Source organism: Haliotis rubra, unplaced genomic scaffold (assembly GCF_003918875.1).
Source record: "Haliotis rubra isolate DU_JTF1 unplaced genomic scaffold, ASM391887v1 Scf412, whole genome shotgun sequence".
Lineage (NCBI taxonomy): Eukaryota > Metazoa > Mollusca > Gastropoda > Lepetellida > Haliotidae > Haliotis > Haliotis rubra.
The window spans coordinates 601,081-618,221 of record NW_025767094.1 but is presented as its reverse complement, the minus strand read 5'-3'; the positions used below and the strand labels follow the sequence as shown (position 1 = coordinate 618,221).

The 17,141-nt window shown below is 39.4% G+C and overlaps 1 protein-coding gene across 2 annotated transcripts in view; it reads left to right on the top strand.

Annotated features, from left to right (window-relative positions):
• The window catches only part of LOC124288139 (MAM and LDL-receptor class A domain-containing protein 1-like), a 44,718-nt gene extending 32,612 nt beyond the window's left edge, over positions 1-12,106 (top strand). For both annotated transcript variants that reach the window (XM_046724707.1, XM_046724708.1), the window contains 7 exons: positions 3,035-3,187; positions 5,643-5,719; positions 5,993-6,175; positions 7,498-7,582; positions 8,393-8,542; positions 9,605-9,870; positions 10,447-12,106. In XM_046724707.1, the coding sequence (XP_046580663.1) occupies positions 3,035-3,187; positions 5,643-5,719; positions 5,993-6,175; positions 7,498-7,582; positions 8,393-8,542; positions 9,605-9,870; positions 10,447-10,590 (1,058 nt within the window). In that variant the 3' untranslated portion in view covers positions 10,591-12,106. The remainder of the gene's footprint in view (positions 1-3,034; positions 3,188-5,642; positions 5,720-5,992; positions 6,176-7,497; positions 7,583-8,392; positions 8,543-9,604; positions 9,871-10,446) is intronic.
• Positions 12,107-17,141: the final 5,035 nt, after the last annotated feature.

Genomic DNA, 17,141 nt, shown 5'->3' with positions numbered 1-17,141 from the left:
ATGGTATACTGTCGACTGTTTCAGGTGCTTTGAGCGTTGCATCTGTAAGAATGTGCTTAGCAATCTTTGAGTAGTATATAATGCTGAAATGTTCTTAGTACTAATGCAGCTTGTACAGCACATGTTTTCAGTTTTGCCGCTTTATATGAGATAACGTTAATATAAACTATATTATTAACCATACAACATGGGTGTGCCAGTGCAAATTAAAACTAATGTCCCAATCAACAACTGTGGTTTACAAGCAGTGTTAATGTCAGCCGTTATGTTTGCGACATGAAGGAAGGTTCTGCACGCATACAACATGGACAACCCTTTAACTCGAAATCAGATATACCGAATATATAAGTATATCTTTATGATAATGTGATATTGAGATAGGTTTCATGTATGCCTGTGTGGTCTTTATTTCATGTCATATCACACATATATAAGCATAATTGAGACATGACGATGCTCAAGTGTATTGTATTTAGTTAAAGTCAGCTACCCGCAGCCAAACTGTGATAGCACATAGTCCAGGGTGCTTTGTTTTTAACGTACACATATTCACGTAACAGATATTCACAAAACCGTGCATAATATGCAAATGCTTCTATTTTTAATACCTCTCTGTTCCCTGTGATTTGCATATGACATAATAAATACTTGCGAATAACTCGTTATGTCGTTGTTCTAAGCAACATGGCCGTACTACTGATATTTGTTTCCATCAGGAAGTTCTCATGTCTTTCCTGATCTGATGATACACCTGGTGTATTGGCCATAACATATACGATCAAGAATTGGATAACGTCTTTATAATACATTAATGGAATATCTTTGTGTCATGTTTAACTGGTTCAAACTCAGGAAATAGATCCGATACTCGACAACAGACAACGTATGACACTGCACGCGTGGTACACGTGACCTGAGGCTAGTTTCCCGCCATAATGCACACATGGAGGTATGAGGAACTGATACTCCTCATACGACTTCGAGGTCAATACGAAACTGTTTAACATTGTCGAGGTAATATCCCCATCGTTCTTAAGATTAGGAGGAAACAGTTACTTGGATGGTTCCAGATATTAACTATCTTGTGGAATAGTTAAGGGTTGTAGATAATGGCCGATATGCCACTCACACTGGTAGGGAACTTGGTCACTTGGTTTGTGATTTTTGCGACAGAAATTTTGCGATATGTCACAGTGTCTTTGTGATTTTAGCATCAGCAAGGGAAGGGTAAGGTACGGTGAATGGCCTGTATGCCTACAAAATGAATATTACAAGAGAGTTGAATTCACATTTACTGACATTAGGTTTCCATTAGTAACAAGTAAATATTATGATGTTCAGAAAGCGAATGATAATCATGTAAAACCACTAATTGGCACGAAATTAAACATTTGTGATAAATAATCGGTATTATGTGACAAATGACCCCATAAAGAAGTGTAAAAATAATACAATGTGTTCCGATTATGTGTTTATCCCCTTTCATCATAAAGCATGTGCTGTTTTATCAGCGAAAAAAGCTTACATATCAGTTTCCATGCATTGGTCTTATGTCACAGAAACTTTGTGATTACGAAATTGATGTAACGGAAAATTCACTCATTGTCACAGGTAATTCCCAATCACAAAATGAAGTAAATGGGGTATGATTCGTCCAATCTGGACAGTGAATCGGATTTGGATGTGTCTTTGAACATATCTGAAACATCACCGTCATTGAAACATTACCATGGTCCTCAAGGAGCCCCGACATGATCCCCATCAAACATTATGGGGACTGTCTTGGACGCCAAGTTTGAACTAGAGATCCTCCTGTTAAAATCTGCAGGATTTGACGCAGTCATTCTATGATGAATGACAAAGGATTCCAATGCTGAGAATTCCACGCTTGATTGGCAGTATGAGGAGGAGACTGGCAGTATGAGGAGGAGACTGGCAGTATGAGGAGGAGACTGGCAGTATGAGGAGGAGACTGGCAGTATGAGGAGGAGACTGGCAGTATGAGGAGGAGACTGGCAGATGTTGTCTGTGTGAGGGGTGGAGACACCAGGTGTTGACTTGATCACCGATTCACTGTCCAGATTGGACGAATCATACCCCGTCTCCTTCATTTTGTGATTGGGAATTACCTGTGACAATAAGTGAAATTTCCGTTACATCAATTTCGTAATCACATAGTTTCTGTGACATAAGATCAATGCATGGAAACTGATATGTACGCTTTTTTTCATTTGTTACTGATGGAGACCTAATGTAAGTACATGTGAATTCAAATCTCTTGTAATATTCATTTTATAGGCATACAGGCCATTTACCGTACCTTACCCTTCCCTTGCTGATGCTAAAATCACAAAGACTCTGTGACATATCGCAAAGTTTCCGTCGCAAAAATCACAAAGACTCCACTCTCACTGTGACCAAGTTCCCTACCAGTGACTCAGAGAATTCGGAAACTGTGACAGTGCCGTGGTTGATGCATTTGAATACGGAACTTTCTGATGCCAGTACAGCAACAGCTGGCCAGTATCCTGTCTGCTCTAAATGTCCTTACATCGACCACAGTTGGAAATATAGGACAAGTTGATGATGACGTCGAGTATATTTTTTCGGTCACTTCGTGAAACGGGTCTTGTGTGCAACAACCCCACCCCAACACCACACCTGCAGCACACGTGTTTTGGTACTTGCATATGTACATATATACATGTGTACACGTATATCTCATCACCACACTCAGAAAACACAACCACCTGATAGTAGGACTTTTATTAGATCAGTATTGTTTGTGGAAGACGTAGCCTACATACATGTTGTCACTATTTACAATATATAGAATACTAATATGTGGTTTCAACTATCTCATTAACAGTACTTAAATATGAAGATCAATATAAAGGGAAAACAGTTTTCATCCTATTCCAAATGCTAGGAGCAAATATAGTGAACTGACGTACCGGCTTAACTCACCATACGATAGCTTCCCCCCATTTCATTTGCGATCATTAACATCTCTGAAACGACGTCAATGTTGCAGCTGCTACCCCAGAGACGATGTCGTGCGACTTCAACAGCGACACTTGTGGTTGGATACAGGCTAAGGACGACGTCTTTGACTGGACACTAGAGAAGGATTCCACCTCTACATTCAACACCGGCCCCGACTGTGACCCCACGAACTGTGCCAACGGTGAGACAACTATAACGATTGGTCACATCCAAGCTGTGTTATTGATTATACTCGTTGTCATTGAAGTCGTCGGTGTGTAGGGAACGCACACAACGTATAACTTACGGTATCAAAAAATAGGGTATAGGTAAGTCCCATACACATCTCAAAAAGAGCAACGTGTGAATGGGGTATCAATGCACTTTCAATTCACACGCATTTCTCACAGAGAGCAACATGTGAATGGGGTATCAATACAATTTGAAGTCCCACACATTTCTCAACAACAAGTGAATAGGGTATCAATTACTCTTTGAAGTCCCACACATTTCTCACAGAGAGCAACAAGTGAATAGGGTATCAATTACACTTTCAATTCACACGCATTCTCACAGAGCAACAAGTGAATAGGGTATCAATGCACTTTGAAGTCCCACACATTTCTCACAGAGAGCAACAAGTGAATAGGGTATCCATTAAACTTTCAATTTACACGCATTTCTCACAGAGAGCAACAAGTGAATAGGGTATCAATTGCACTTTCAAGTCCAGCACATTTCTCACAGAGAGCAACACGTGAGTAGGGTATCAATGCACTTTCAAGTCACGCGAATTTCTCACAAAGAGCAACATGTGAATAGGGCATCAATGCTCTTTCAATTCACAAGCATTTCTCACAGGGACAAAAAGTGAATAGGGTATCAGTGCACTTTCAAGTCACACACATTTCTCACAGAGAGCAACAAGAGAATAGGGTATCAATGCACTTTCAAGTCACAAGCATTTCTCACAGAGAGCAACAAGTGAATAGGGTACCAATGCACTTTCAAGTCACACACATTTCTCACAGAGAGCAACAAGTGAATAGGGTATCAATGCACTTTCAAGTCACACACATTTCTCACAGAGATGCACTTTCAAGCAACAAGTGAATTGGGTATCAATGCACATTCAAGTCACACACATTTCTCACAGAGAGCAACAAGTGAATAGGGTATCAATGCACTTTCAAGTCACACGCATTTCTCACAGAGAGCAACATGTGAATAGGGTATCAATGCTCTTTCAGTTCACAAGCATTTCTCACAGAGAGCAACATGTGAATAGGGTACCAATACACCATCATGTCACATGCAGATTACAAAGAGCAACACGTGAATGTGAATACATGACACGTTTTTATGGATACGAATGTTCAAGAACATGTGAATAGACTATAATACATATTTATGTCACATAGATATCTCGCAGAAAGCAACAAGTGAATAAGGTATCAAAACACTTTCCAGTTACACACAGATAATAAAGAGCAACATGTGAATAGGATATCAATACACTATTTTTCGCAGAGAGCAACACTTCCATGTTACACTCAGATCACTGTGTGTAACAGATCACAGAGAGCAACATGTGTTTAGTGTATAAAACACTTTCACGTTACACTCAAATGACAGAGCTAAACATGTGTTAAACACTTTCACAGATGACAGAGAGCAACATGTGTATAGTGTATAAAACACTTTCACGTTACACTCAGATCACAGAGAGCAACATGTGTATAGTGTATAAAACACTTTCACGTTACACTCAGATGACACAGAGAGCAACATGTGTATAGTGTATAAAACACTTTCACGTTACACTCAGATCACAGAGAGCAACATGTGTATAGTGTGTAAAACACTTTCACGTTACACTCAGATCACAGAGAGCAACATGTGTATAGTGTGTTAAACACTTTCACGTTACACTCAGATCACAGAGAGCAACATGTGTATAGTGTATAAAACACTTTCACGTTACACTCAGATCACAGAGAGCAACATGTGTATAGTGTATAAAACACTTTCACGTTACACTCAAATCACAGAGAGCAACATGTGTATAGTGTATAAAACACTTTCACGTTACACTCAGATCACAGAGAGCAACATGTGTATAGTGTATAAAACACTTTCACGTTACACTCAGATCACAGAGAGCAACATGTGTAAAGTGTATAAAACACTTTCACGTTACACTCAGATCACAGAGAGCAACATGTGTGTATAAACACTTTCACGTTACACTCAAATGACAGAGAGCAACATGTGTATAGTGTGTAAAACACTTTCACGTTACACTCAAATCACAGAGAGCAACACGTGAATGGGCATCAATGCACAGAGAGCAGTATGTGAATAGGGTACCAATAAGCATTCAAGTAACATATTATCATAGAGCAGAATCTGAAAATGGTATCAACTTACTTATATGTAATCAAAACATTAAACACTATGTGCAGTGTGTTGACAGATACAAAAAGTTGATGAAATCCGGTGCATTATGGATACACGCCAGAATTGATAAAATGCACTCAAAAGTATGTGAATTCCTGCCGTTGTAATCATTATGTACTACTATTAGTGTTCTGTTAAACTATCCAATCAGTATACATGTATCTTCATATGATACAAACATTTTGTTCTAATCACAGGCACTTATCTGTACACGGAGTCATCCAGCCCAAGGAAGCCCGGCGATACAGCCAGAATAGCCACACCTGTCTTAAAGGTATTCACAGTCTAAGATTATAATTGCAATCTTCAACTTCAATTTGCATCGTTTAATTTGTAAAAGACATTTATGAGGATATTTTAAACATTAATCAGCCTTGTGAGTTGTGCCACGTCTGAAGTCTGTGTTTAAGTCTCCACGTGGGTACAGTAATTGATGGCCTACTTGGACGTTACATCTGTACTATGTCAATAAATATGTTCTCTAATCCAGGACGTGTGTGTTTCAGTAAGTCATGCTGTGTTCTTACGTCTGTGTTTATTGTACAAGCAGGGAGGTGGACCAAGATGTCTGTCGTTTTCGTACCACATGTTTGGGAACTCCATGGGAACGCTCCGAGTGTTTAATGCAGAGCTGGGAGCAGTACCTCAGCTTCTGTGGGTGAGATCTGGTGACCATGGAAACCAGTGGCATCGAGAACAGATCGACCTTGTCCCAAAGTCACCATTTCAGGTTGGTAAAGCAAGAGTGAGAGAATCTATATCAGTAATTCAGTAACCCCTTTATTGTGTGTACCAACGTGTTGTAATCCGGTTATGGTAAAATAGACACAACATGGATAAAGTAGATCCAGTTATACTGGAGATGTGACGTTGCATATCTATAGCTCTAAATCCTTGCATGGCACCTAAGTGGTTTGATATTGCAAAGCAGCTTACATCGAGATCAGTGGCTAGATAAGGGATCGCCTCACACGACAGACTCTGAGCCATTGCCTAGAACTATGACATCTCATCCGGCGCTGCCCACGGTTTGTTTTGTCCAGATCCGAACTAATGCAGTCGCAACTAACAGAATCGGGTGGTCAATCTAGCTGATTTGGCTAACATATGTCATCATATCCCAGCTGCTTAGATTGATACTCGTGATATCAATCACTGGATTGTCTGGTTTAGACTCGATTACCTACAGACCGCCGTCATGCAGCAAGCTTAAATATGAACGCTTTAAGGCCAGGTTTCAAGAACGGGATTTAGTTCTATAAAATCAACAGGTAACATAAACCTGTTTTGAATGTATGGTTAATGGTCAATTTGTCTCATCGTCGTCGTCATCATCATCATCATGATCATTTGCTTGGTTTGTCACTATGTACAGCGAATGAAGAGTATATCAATATGTTAGCTAACCTCATATCGTCATACAGTGACTTCTGATAGCAATAACCACATTTTACATAAACGGAAACGAACAGTTCACCCACACAAATCGGGCATGACTGAAGAACGGAAGTGCCATTGCAACAAGTAGGGATTCTCATATAATGTAAATACTATGCAAATTGTATGTACTTTATATGCGGATGATGATGACGTTGTAATATTGCAGCTATTTACTAAAACGTGAGGTTAAGGGACCAGCAAAACAATTTCTTTAAGAAAATCGGGTAATATGTTTGATTGTTATAGTCCGTTTGGCTCAAAAGCGGACCGATGAATTGCAATCTAACTGAAAAACTAATACACATATAATACTCAATGAAATGCTGATCATAATAAAAACACCAGACCAACTCTATGACCTTTTTGCAGAGTTAACGTCTAAAAAGAAAAAAGGTTGTTTAACAAACCTGGCTGTTCCTCTCTGTGCACTCCTCCCGCGTAACAAATAGTGAATTGTGCCAATATTTTAATGATAGTTTGTAAAAACAAACTTTATTTTCAGGACATACATTCTATAATATGTCTTTTTTTGTGTTATCGCATAAAAGTATATTTTCTCCTTCAAAATTAACCCTCCTCTTTCGTTGAACTGAATGTGGTGTCGTGTTTCAGATTGTGTTTGAGGGGATGCGTGGGACAAGCTGGCGGAGCGACATGGCGATAGACAACGTGGACATCACAAAGGGAGAATGTGCAGGTATTACCACATGCAGCAGCTCAGTTCAGAGCGAGCGAGATGTGTTTAACCACTTTCATCAATATGTCACTGCATTATATTTAGTTGGTGGTTTTACAAAGACTTAGATAAATAATACCTCTTTATATAGTGAATGAGTTTGTTCCGGTGCAGAGTTATTTCTTTCCGAAGAGGGGCGGTGGGGTACCCTAGTCGTCTAACCGTTGGTTCGTCACGCAGAGGACCCGGGTTCGATTCTCTTCATGGTTACAATGTGTGAAGCCCATTTCTGGTGTCCCCGCCGTGATATTGCTGGAATATTGCTAAAAGCGGCGTAAAACCATACTCACTCTTTCCGAAGCCGCAGGTACATGTGTGTTTACCTGTGCCTCTGTCACCATTGATTAATCCAGGAAGAATAGGCGTTATTTGTATTATTGGTTATAGTTTTGCGTATGTCAATAAATATATAGACAACATGGTAAACATGATAGTGTTTAACCGCGATAGTAAATGGATGCATGGGGAACCCGTCATTTCCACTGTTGTTTTGCCTTTAACCCCCAATAAAATCTGTTTTGAACTACTAATTATTTTCTGAAGTGCGGTTAGGTAGCCTAGTGGTTAAAGCGTTTGCTCGCCAAGCCGAAGACCCGGGTACGATTCCCCACATGGGTCCAATGTGTGAAGCACATGTCGGGTGTATAGCTGGAATATTTTTAAAAGAGGCGTAAAACCATACTCACTCTGGAACCTACGTTTATTTCGTTAAAAAATCACCCATGTTTAGGTACCTCAAGCTCTTATATAACACACCTGTATCTGTTTTAGACATCGTACAGTTTAACTGTCAGTTCGACACGGACTGGTGTGGATGGACAAACGCCCAACCCCCGATGGACACATTTGATTGGGAAAGATCGAACCACTCAACATGGACGCCAGGCACTGGACCAACTGCTGACCACACGACCAGTACAGGTATGTAGTCTGTCTCCAGCAGTTCCTGTCACACCCTGTCTTCATCACGATAATGCTGGGAACCTAAAACTCCCTGTAATTTCCAGATTTCATTTGGAACCGTAACGATCGGAATTACGCTATTTCTCTTCACCATTGACGTTCTGATGCTGCTCGTCTCTAACACAAACATTGACCACAAGCATGTCTTCTAGTGTGGTTTCCTTATGTCCTTAACGATCATCTTGCGTTCTTTCTATTTATTATTAGTAATCTTACTTTGTAATTGTTATTCTAGTAGTTGGTGAGTGAATGACAAAGCTTACAACTATGGATAGCAACTTCTTGTTTAACATATGTTATATTTGGGATTACACTTTCTCAGGAAAGTACAGGTTCTAGTACTAATGTTGGGTGGAGTCCCATCCGGGATTCGAACCCACACCCTCAGTGTAAGGCACTTAATCGCCAGCACACACGGTCAGCCGTCTAACCCACTCAGCTATCGTGATCACGACTCCTTCAAAAGTGGAAGTCGGACAACTGGTTGTCTTGGCCACGGACTTAGTGTACCCCTCTGATAAGTGTATATCGGCACGGCTCCTACGACCGAAAGCTTTGAAATACTTTACTGACAAGGTGTAATCCCAAATATGACATATGTTGCATTTGACCACTTTCTAAATGTCATTTTGTATTACATAACTTCTTGTTTATTGCATAGAGCGACGATTAAATGTAGGCCCTTAAACCGTTATCAAGCTAAATGCGACTACAGCCACGCGAAGAGAAGATTACACGTCTTCTCCAATCAGTTCATGGTGCCACGTCTCCATGAAGACGTCTTACTGATTGTATGTTCAGCGTTCGACATTCTCATGTCAGAGACTGAATGTTATTGTATCGAGTTTTTCAAAGGTGTACGTGTTATCCACTTGTTATCAATGGAATTACAGTTGGGTTTTACAGCGGTAATGGCTGTGTGATCACCAGGGAAGTGGGTAGCTCTTCATGTCGATCTCCTCACCACCCTGGTCTGTATATGCTAAATATTTATGGTGTAATCTTGATCTGTCATTGCAGGCTTCTTTGTATACATTGAAACGTCTGGGCCCGTGGCTCCCGGCTCAGTGGCTCGTCTCGTGTCCCCACGTATGACAGATGAGTCCTCGGGCTTCTGTCTGGAGTTCTGGTACCACATGTATGGGAGGGACGTCCGTACCCTCAGCGTCTTGCGCTACTCTCTGGAGGGGGGCGGCATCACCTCACTCTGGTCCGCCACTGGAGACAAGGGCAATTGGTGGAGACGTCATCGCCAAACCGTGACAAGCTCTGGACAGGACTTTCAGGTGAAAATATACCACATACTAAATCACTTTCGTGAAACACCAAGAACAGAGGAATGTATGTGAGTGTCAGAAAACGGGCAAAACCGGAGATAAACCACGCCTACAACTAGACCACCCACGACCCTCCTAACAAAGAAGCATGCTACCACTTATAGTGAGCAAGTAGGGTTTCACGCCGCTGTTTACAGTATTTGAGTAATATCAAGGCGTGTTATCGCAGAAGGAGATCCCGGGATTACGTCTATGACGTTTAATACTCTTGTTAACACGATTAAGGTGCTGACAACCACGAACAATAAGCATCGTGAATCATGTATTCAAATGAGAGCAACAAACCCCTTCCCACATCCATAGGAGAACTCTCCTTAAAGCAGAGTCCATTGTACAATTCCAACTGTATCATGAGCAAATGTTTACTTACCACTATCAAATAGTGATAATAACAGGTGTTTGTAAAAAGCTAAGCGTATCCTGCCCCACGGTTGCCCCTGTCATAAACACATGTAAAGGCTAGGCAATTCTCTATCTCGCCCGATGGACACAACTCGTCATGCAGTGTTATTCCTCATGCTTCAGATCATATTTGAGGCGGTGTCCGGCGGCTCCCTCGGAGACATTGCCATCGACGACGTGTCCATCACACCTGGCGCATGCTACAGCTTCGACGCCCAGGTGTTGTCAAGAAGGCATTTCCCGTTTTTGCAGAGTTCTGGGCGCTGATTGGTTAGATGACCATGTGAGCTATTGGCTGGATTCACCCCGGGAGTGAACAACGAATGTGATATAGTGAATTATAATGACTTGTGTGATCTTTGAGGAGGACCACGGACGGACAACGTATTTTGTGTATATATTTTGGAAAAGATATGCGAGACTGCAGCCATACTGGAACTATATTTTTGAGAGGCAGCAGTGGAGGGTTGCGTTTGTAAATATGGTTGTTTGACATTCTGTATCCCATACTTAAGGTTGTCTTGTTGTCTGTCTGCTTAACACAAGTATTATACATTTCAATGCTGATTGGTGTATCATGTTGTAGTCAGAAGTTCTGTAATGTTTAAAGCGCGACATGTAACGTTGATGTAATGTTGTCTTACATATATCTTGCTTTATTGCCTCACCTAAAGTGCATTCTATTTAACTCAAAACAAATATCACCAGCTTACTAAAATTCATAACTTTTCTTTCTGATTAGTTTTAGATGAAACCAAATCATCAAATTGATTACAGAGCAAAATAAGCCACATAACATCTCGAACACATTTGTAGAAATGCTAGCAAACTACGAATACAAAAGTAGCCTGATCTTCATGTCGGATGATTAGAAACAAATATATTGTCCGTATTAAGTGTTTCCATGGTAACATTTCATCTACAATTGGGATTTAACAACACTCCAGGATATGTTTTAGTCAACAAAGCTACTAATTCAGTGTTATCTGTGTTGTACATTTATGTTTGTTATATTAGATGTTTGTATTTATGTTTATTTAATGCTTCCATTTAAAATCATGTTCCTCAAATAACAGTGTTCAGTAACAAATGATTTATTCTCGGCGAAATTGTATCAACTTTGAATTAACCATATACTTGATTCTAGGCTGTGGTATCGCTCGCTAGAATGTAACGGTATGTACGGTAGACATGTGAGACTTTCGCTCCTCTGACCTTGTAGCTAAAACCCAACTCAACTTGTAGCTAATGCCAGACAAACGATCTTATATGAATAGTAGCGAATAAGAAGATATATCAAGCGTTGTACTCTGGGCAGCCTGGGGAAAATGCGGGCGAGGAGATGATATTTTATGAGCGCTTCGATTTTTACACGTTTTCTTTTGTTATAATTCAATGTGACATTCAGCTTTGATTAAACAGGGGTTTACAGGACACTTAAAAAAGATACCAATGCTAGGAGGAAAGGAGTACTTCATGTTGATAGCGCCTGTATTCTGTGTTGCCATCCACCGCCAGTGTATGCATGCAATACTCAAGGAATCATGTAGCTTGGAAGTTGATGTTTCTACTCATTCTATCATATCATATAAAAATAACCATCCATGGCAAGAAAGGCGGAAAGTTTAACGTTCACGTATATTGTCTAAATAACCTGGGCGGCATTCATTGCAGAGACTTCAGTGGCGATAATCCATTATTTTGTTTTGTCTCAGATGAGTAATATTTGTCTTCATCAAACTGTCTTTCCTGTAAATAATAAATGTGATTTGCCAAACACGTCTACCCGTGTCTCTGCAGAGTCATGTTTGTATTTGTGTCATTAGAGGTCGTTAACCCGCGAACCTTCATACACGGCGTGAGTTGGAGTTTAAAGCTGCTTTTAGCAATACTCCAACATTATCACGACGGGGGACACCAGAAGTGTGCTTCACACATTGTACCCATGTGGGGATTTGAACCCTGGTCTTCAGCGACACGAACGCACGTTTCAACCACTTGGTTACCCCAGCGCACCAATTATATATGCTAACACGTCCAACATTACAGTTCATGTAACACAATCATCTTCAAAGTTAACACATCCATCATTACAGTAACAGATAACACATCAACATTCACAGTGTAGGTAACACTCATCATCAAAGGTAACTCATGCAGCTAACAGAGAACACAACCATCATCACTGTAACTGATAACATAGAACATCACAATCACAGATAACAATCGCATCACAATTACAGGTAACACATCCAGCATCACAGTAACAGATAAAATATCCAGTTAGAAATAACACATCCATAAACTGAAATTACAGGCAATATATCATCACCACAAGTTAAAATAACACATCCATCAACTGAAATTACAGGTAATATATCATCACCACAAGTTAAAATAACACATCCATCAACTGAAATTACAGGTAATACATCCATCATTACAGGTTACATCCATCATCACAAGTAAAAATAACAACTCCATCTACTTAAATTACAGGTAATACATCATCACCACAAGTTAAAATAACACATCCATCAGCTGAAATTACAGGTAATATATCATCACCACAAGTTAAAATAACACATCCATCAACTGAAATTACAGGTAATACATCCATCATTACAAGTAAAAATAACAACTCCATCTACTTAAATTACAGGTAATACATCATCACCACAAGTTAAAATAACACATCCATCAGCTGAAATTACAGGCAATATATCATCACCACAAGTTAAAATAACACATCCATCAACTGAAATTACAGGTAATATATCATCACCACAAGTTAAAATAACACATCCATCAACTGAAATTACAGGTAATACATCCATCATTACAAGTAAAAATAACACCTCAATCAACACAGTTACAGGCAATACATCCATCACCACAAGTGAAAATAAGACATCCATCAACTGAAATTACAGGTAATACATCCATCATTACAAATAAAAATAAGACCTCCATCAACTTAAATTACAGGTAATACATCATCACCATAAGTTGAAATAACACATCCATCAACTGAAATCACAGGTAATACATCCATCATCACAAGTAAAAATAAGACATCCATCAACTGAAATTACAGATAATACATCCATCACCACAAGTGAAAATAACACAAAATCAACACCAGGTAATACATCCATCACACAAGTAAAAATAACACATCCATCAACTGAAATCACAGGTAATACATCCATCATCTCAAGTAAAACTAACACATCCATCAACTTAAATTACAGATAATACATCCATCACCACATAAGTTAAAATGACACATCCATCAACTGAAATAACAGGTAATGCATCCATCATTACAAGTAAAAATAACACCTCAATCAACAACATCCATCACCACAGGTAAAATATCTGGGTTAATACATCCATCATCAATTAAAATAACACCTCCATCAACTTAAATTACAGTAATCAGTTAAAATGACACATCCATCAACTGAAATAACACACATCCACCTCAATCAGGGGTAACACATCCATCATCAGAATTAACACCTCCATCAATATAGTTACAGGTAATACATCCATTAACACAGTTACAGGTAACCCATCCATCATCACAATTACAAATAACACATCCATCAACACAGTTACAGGTAACCCATTCATCATCACAATTAAAAATAACACATTAATCAGCACAGTTACAGTTAACACATCTATCATCACAGTTACAGGTAACACATTCAACATCACAATTAAAAATAACACCTCCATCAACACAGTTACAGGTAATCATCCATCATCACAATTAAAATAACACCTCCATCAACACAGTTACAGGTAATCATCCATCATCACAATTAAAAATAACACCTCCATCAACAAAGTTACAGGTAACACATTCAACATCACAATTAAAAATAACACCTCCATCAACACAGTTACAGGTAACACATTCAACATGGCAGGCACGGGTGGCACACATTCATGTACAAGTACCACACATTCATCGTTACACTTGCAGGGTACATACTCATTATAACATTTGTAGTTAACAAGAGTGCGTGCAACGCGTCAGTCCCAGCTAAATGCAGCAAACACCATCTTTCTTCACACGCATGTATCGAAGGTGGGCTCTTGGTTGCCTTTAGCTAACTGTCTCAAGTAACGCGCATACCAGGGTGTCTGGTGCACATTGAATAGCCCGAGGATTTGTTTCATTTTATCAGTGCTGAAATGTGCACATTTATGAATAAAGAAAACATAAATCTGTAGCCAAGTATATCACATTAACAATGCTGGACCTGCAGTGTGCACAGTTCATTATTACCCGTTTTCAGGAGAGTTTCAATGGTCAATTAATAAACTTTCAGGACAAAACCTGCCTCTGGATCCGCTTATGCATCATATATGTACATTGAAATCCCAAAGCAAGACAGTGTTTCAGTCAGAACGTGACATGTAATATATCTCTCTGTGTAGTTATATGTATTCATGAGCTCGACGTACTCTGTTATACTGACCCTGAAACATGAACCCGTTTCACCCTATGCAAGTCTTGAATGTGTGGCAAGAAAGCCTCTGGGCTCCTTTTCATTGTATTTTATTAGCATAATGTAGAAACTGTTTCTTCTGAAAGTATATTTATTTCAGAGATTAAGTGTTAGTCTAGAGCTCCACAGTAACATGAAAACACAAAGCACCCACTGTATTTTTGCATTGATAGGTTTCAACACGTACATAAAACTTGTCGTGGTGACCACGATGGAAAAACATGAGTTTTCTGACCCGTATGATCCTTTGACTCATGGAAAACGACAAAATTATTGGAATCCATGTTGATTTTATGAAGATAATTGCTCATTTAAAAAACCAAAACTCACTGATTTTCATACAAAAACATGTCTGTGAAAGTATGGCTCTGAAATGTTTAATGTTGAATTTATTGTTGACTGTGAACATTCAAAATGTCATTTTGCGTGTGTTTTGTACACGATTCAAGTTCAATACCGAGTGTAACCTCCATGTGAATGTATGACAGACAGCGCTCCCCTCCTCATACCCCCTGTCAGCCATTTCTGGTGTAAAGCAGCTTCCTATTGGGCCAGGTCAGAACAGGATGAACTCTTTGCTGCACACGACGACCAGTCATGTCCCAGATGTGCTCTAAAGGGTTACGATCGGGGCTCATTTAATCGTGCGATATGTTGGATGCTTTATGAATAATACATCTAAATGCGTATCTAAATGCGTACTTCCACAGCGTAAACAACCTATACCAGCAAGTAGGTTTCTTTTGATGTCTGCGAGTGAGTGAGTGAGTGAGTGAGTTTAGCAATATCACGACGGGGAACACTAGAAATGGGCTTCACACATTGTACACATGTGGGGAATCGAACCCGGGCCTTTGGCGAGACGAGCCAACTCTAACCACTAGGCTACCCCACCGCCCCTCTTTGTCAATCTCTGTGAGTAGAACTTTGCAACAATGGAGCTCAGAGGGTGAGTGAATGTTGTTTTACGCCACATTCAGTAATATTCCAGAAACAACACAGGCCTTTATCTATATTGTATATTGTACAAGCAAACCAGTAATATAAAACAAGGACAACAATCAAGGCAATCGATCACGATGACAAACCCTTAGCCAAGTTACCTTGCCTGACGACACAATTTTCTTTCACCAGCTAGACAAGCATATGAACATGGAGGCCTCTGCCCCTCTCCAGAATAGTCCCAACAGTTCGCACAGGTTCACATTCTGATCGAGCGCCCCTTGCCTGCTTTATGCAATCCAGGATGCAAGTGATGTGATTACACTCCTACTACATACATACAGGTGTGCAGTCTGGCGGTTGTCCTAGGTCGCTGAGACTTTAAGACGCTTAGAGACACTTTGTTGTGACAAGACTGCGAGCAAATGTTAATGAGCACTATGAATGTGTAACATTTGCATTCGGAATGATGGTACTTAGTGTATGCCATCTTCTTGCAAGTTGACAGGAACAAAAATGTACAAGCACCCAATGCCAAGAATGTACAAGCACCTAATACCAAGAATGTACAAGCACTCAATGCCAAGAATGTACAAGCACCTAATACCAAGAATGTACAAGCACTCAATGCCAAGAATGTACAAGCCTCTAATACCAAGAATGTACAAGCACCTAATAACAAGAATGTTAAAGCACCTATTACCAAGAATGTACAAGCACCTAATAATAATAATGTTAAAGCAAGAATGTTAAAGCACCTATTACCAAGAATGTACAAGCACCTAATAATAAGAATGTTAAAGCACCTAATAACAAGAATGTACAAGCACCTAATAACAAGAATGTACAAGCACCTAATAACAAGAATGTAAAAGCACCTAATACCAAAAGAGACAGGGGCTGAAAGACAATTCTTGAATTTATAAGGTAGCAAATAAACATGTCTTTTTCACCTAAACGTGTCTTTTCTTCATGTTTGATTGTATTGTTTATGTTTATGTTTATTGTATTGTTTATGTGTTTGTATATCCTCTGTGTAAACACTAGGTCGACGCAGAGTATAGGTATTACGTGGATCTACGTGTATCTTATGTATCAAACGGCTTGGTGTATTTGTAAACTGGATAAATTATTTTAAGACAAATAAGGTCGAATGAAACTGTCCCAATTTCTATTCATATGATATTTCCACTGTCAAGTAATGAACTTGCCAAAACAAGACACTCTGTGATTTATCTACGCCTCTACGTTAATATCATAACAGCCATTCATTAAGCTTTAAACTAAATAATTATTAGTCTTTGTTTGAAAATTCGTGAACTATGAACGCATTAAATATACTCAGCACCA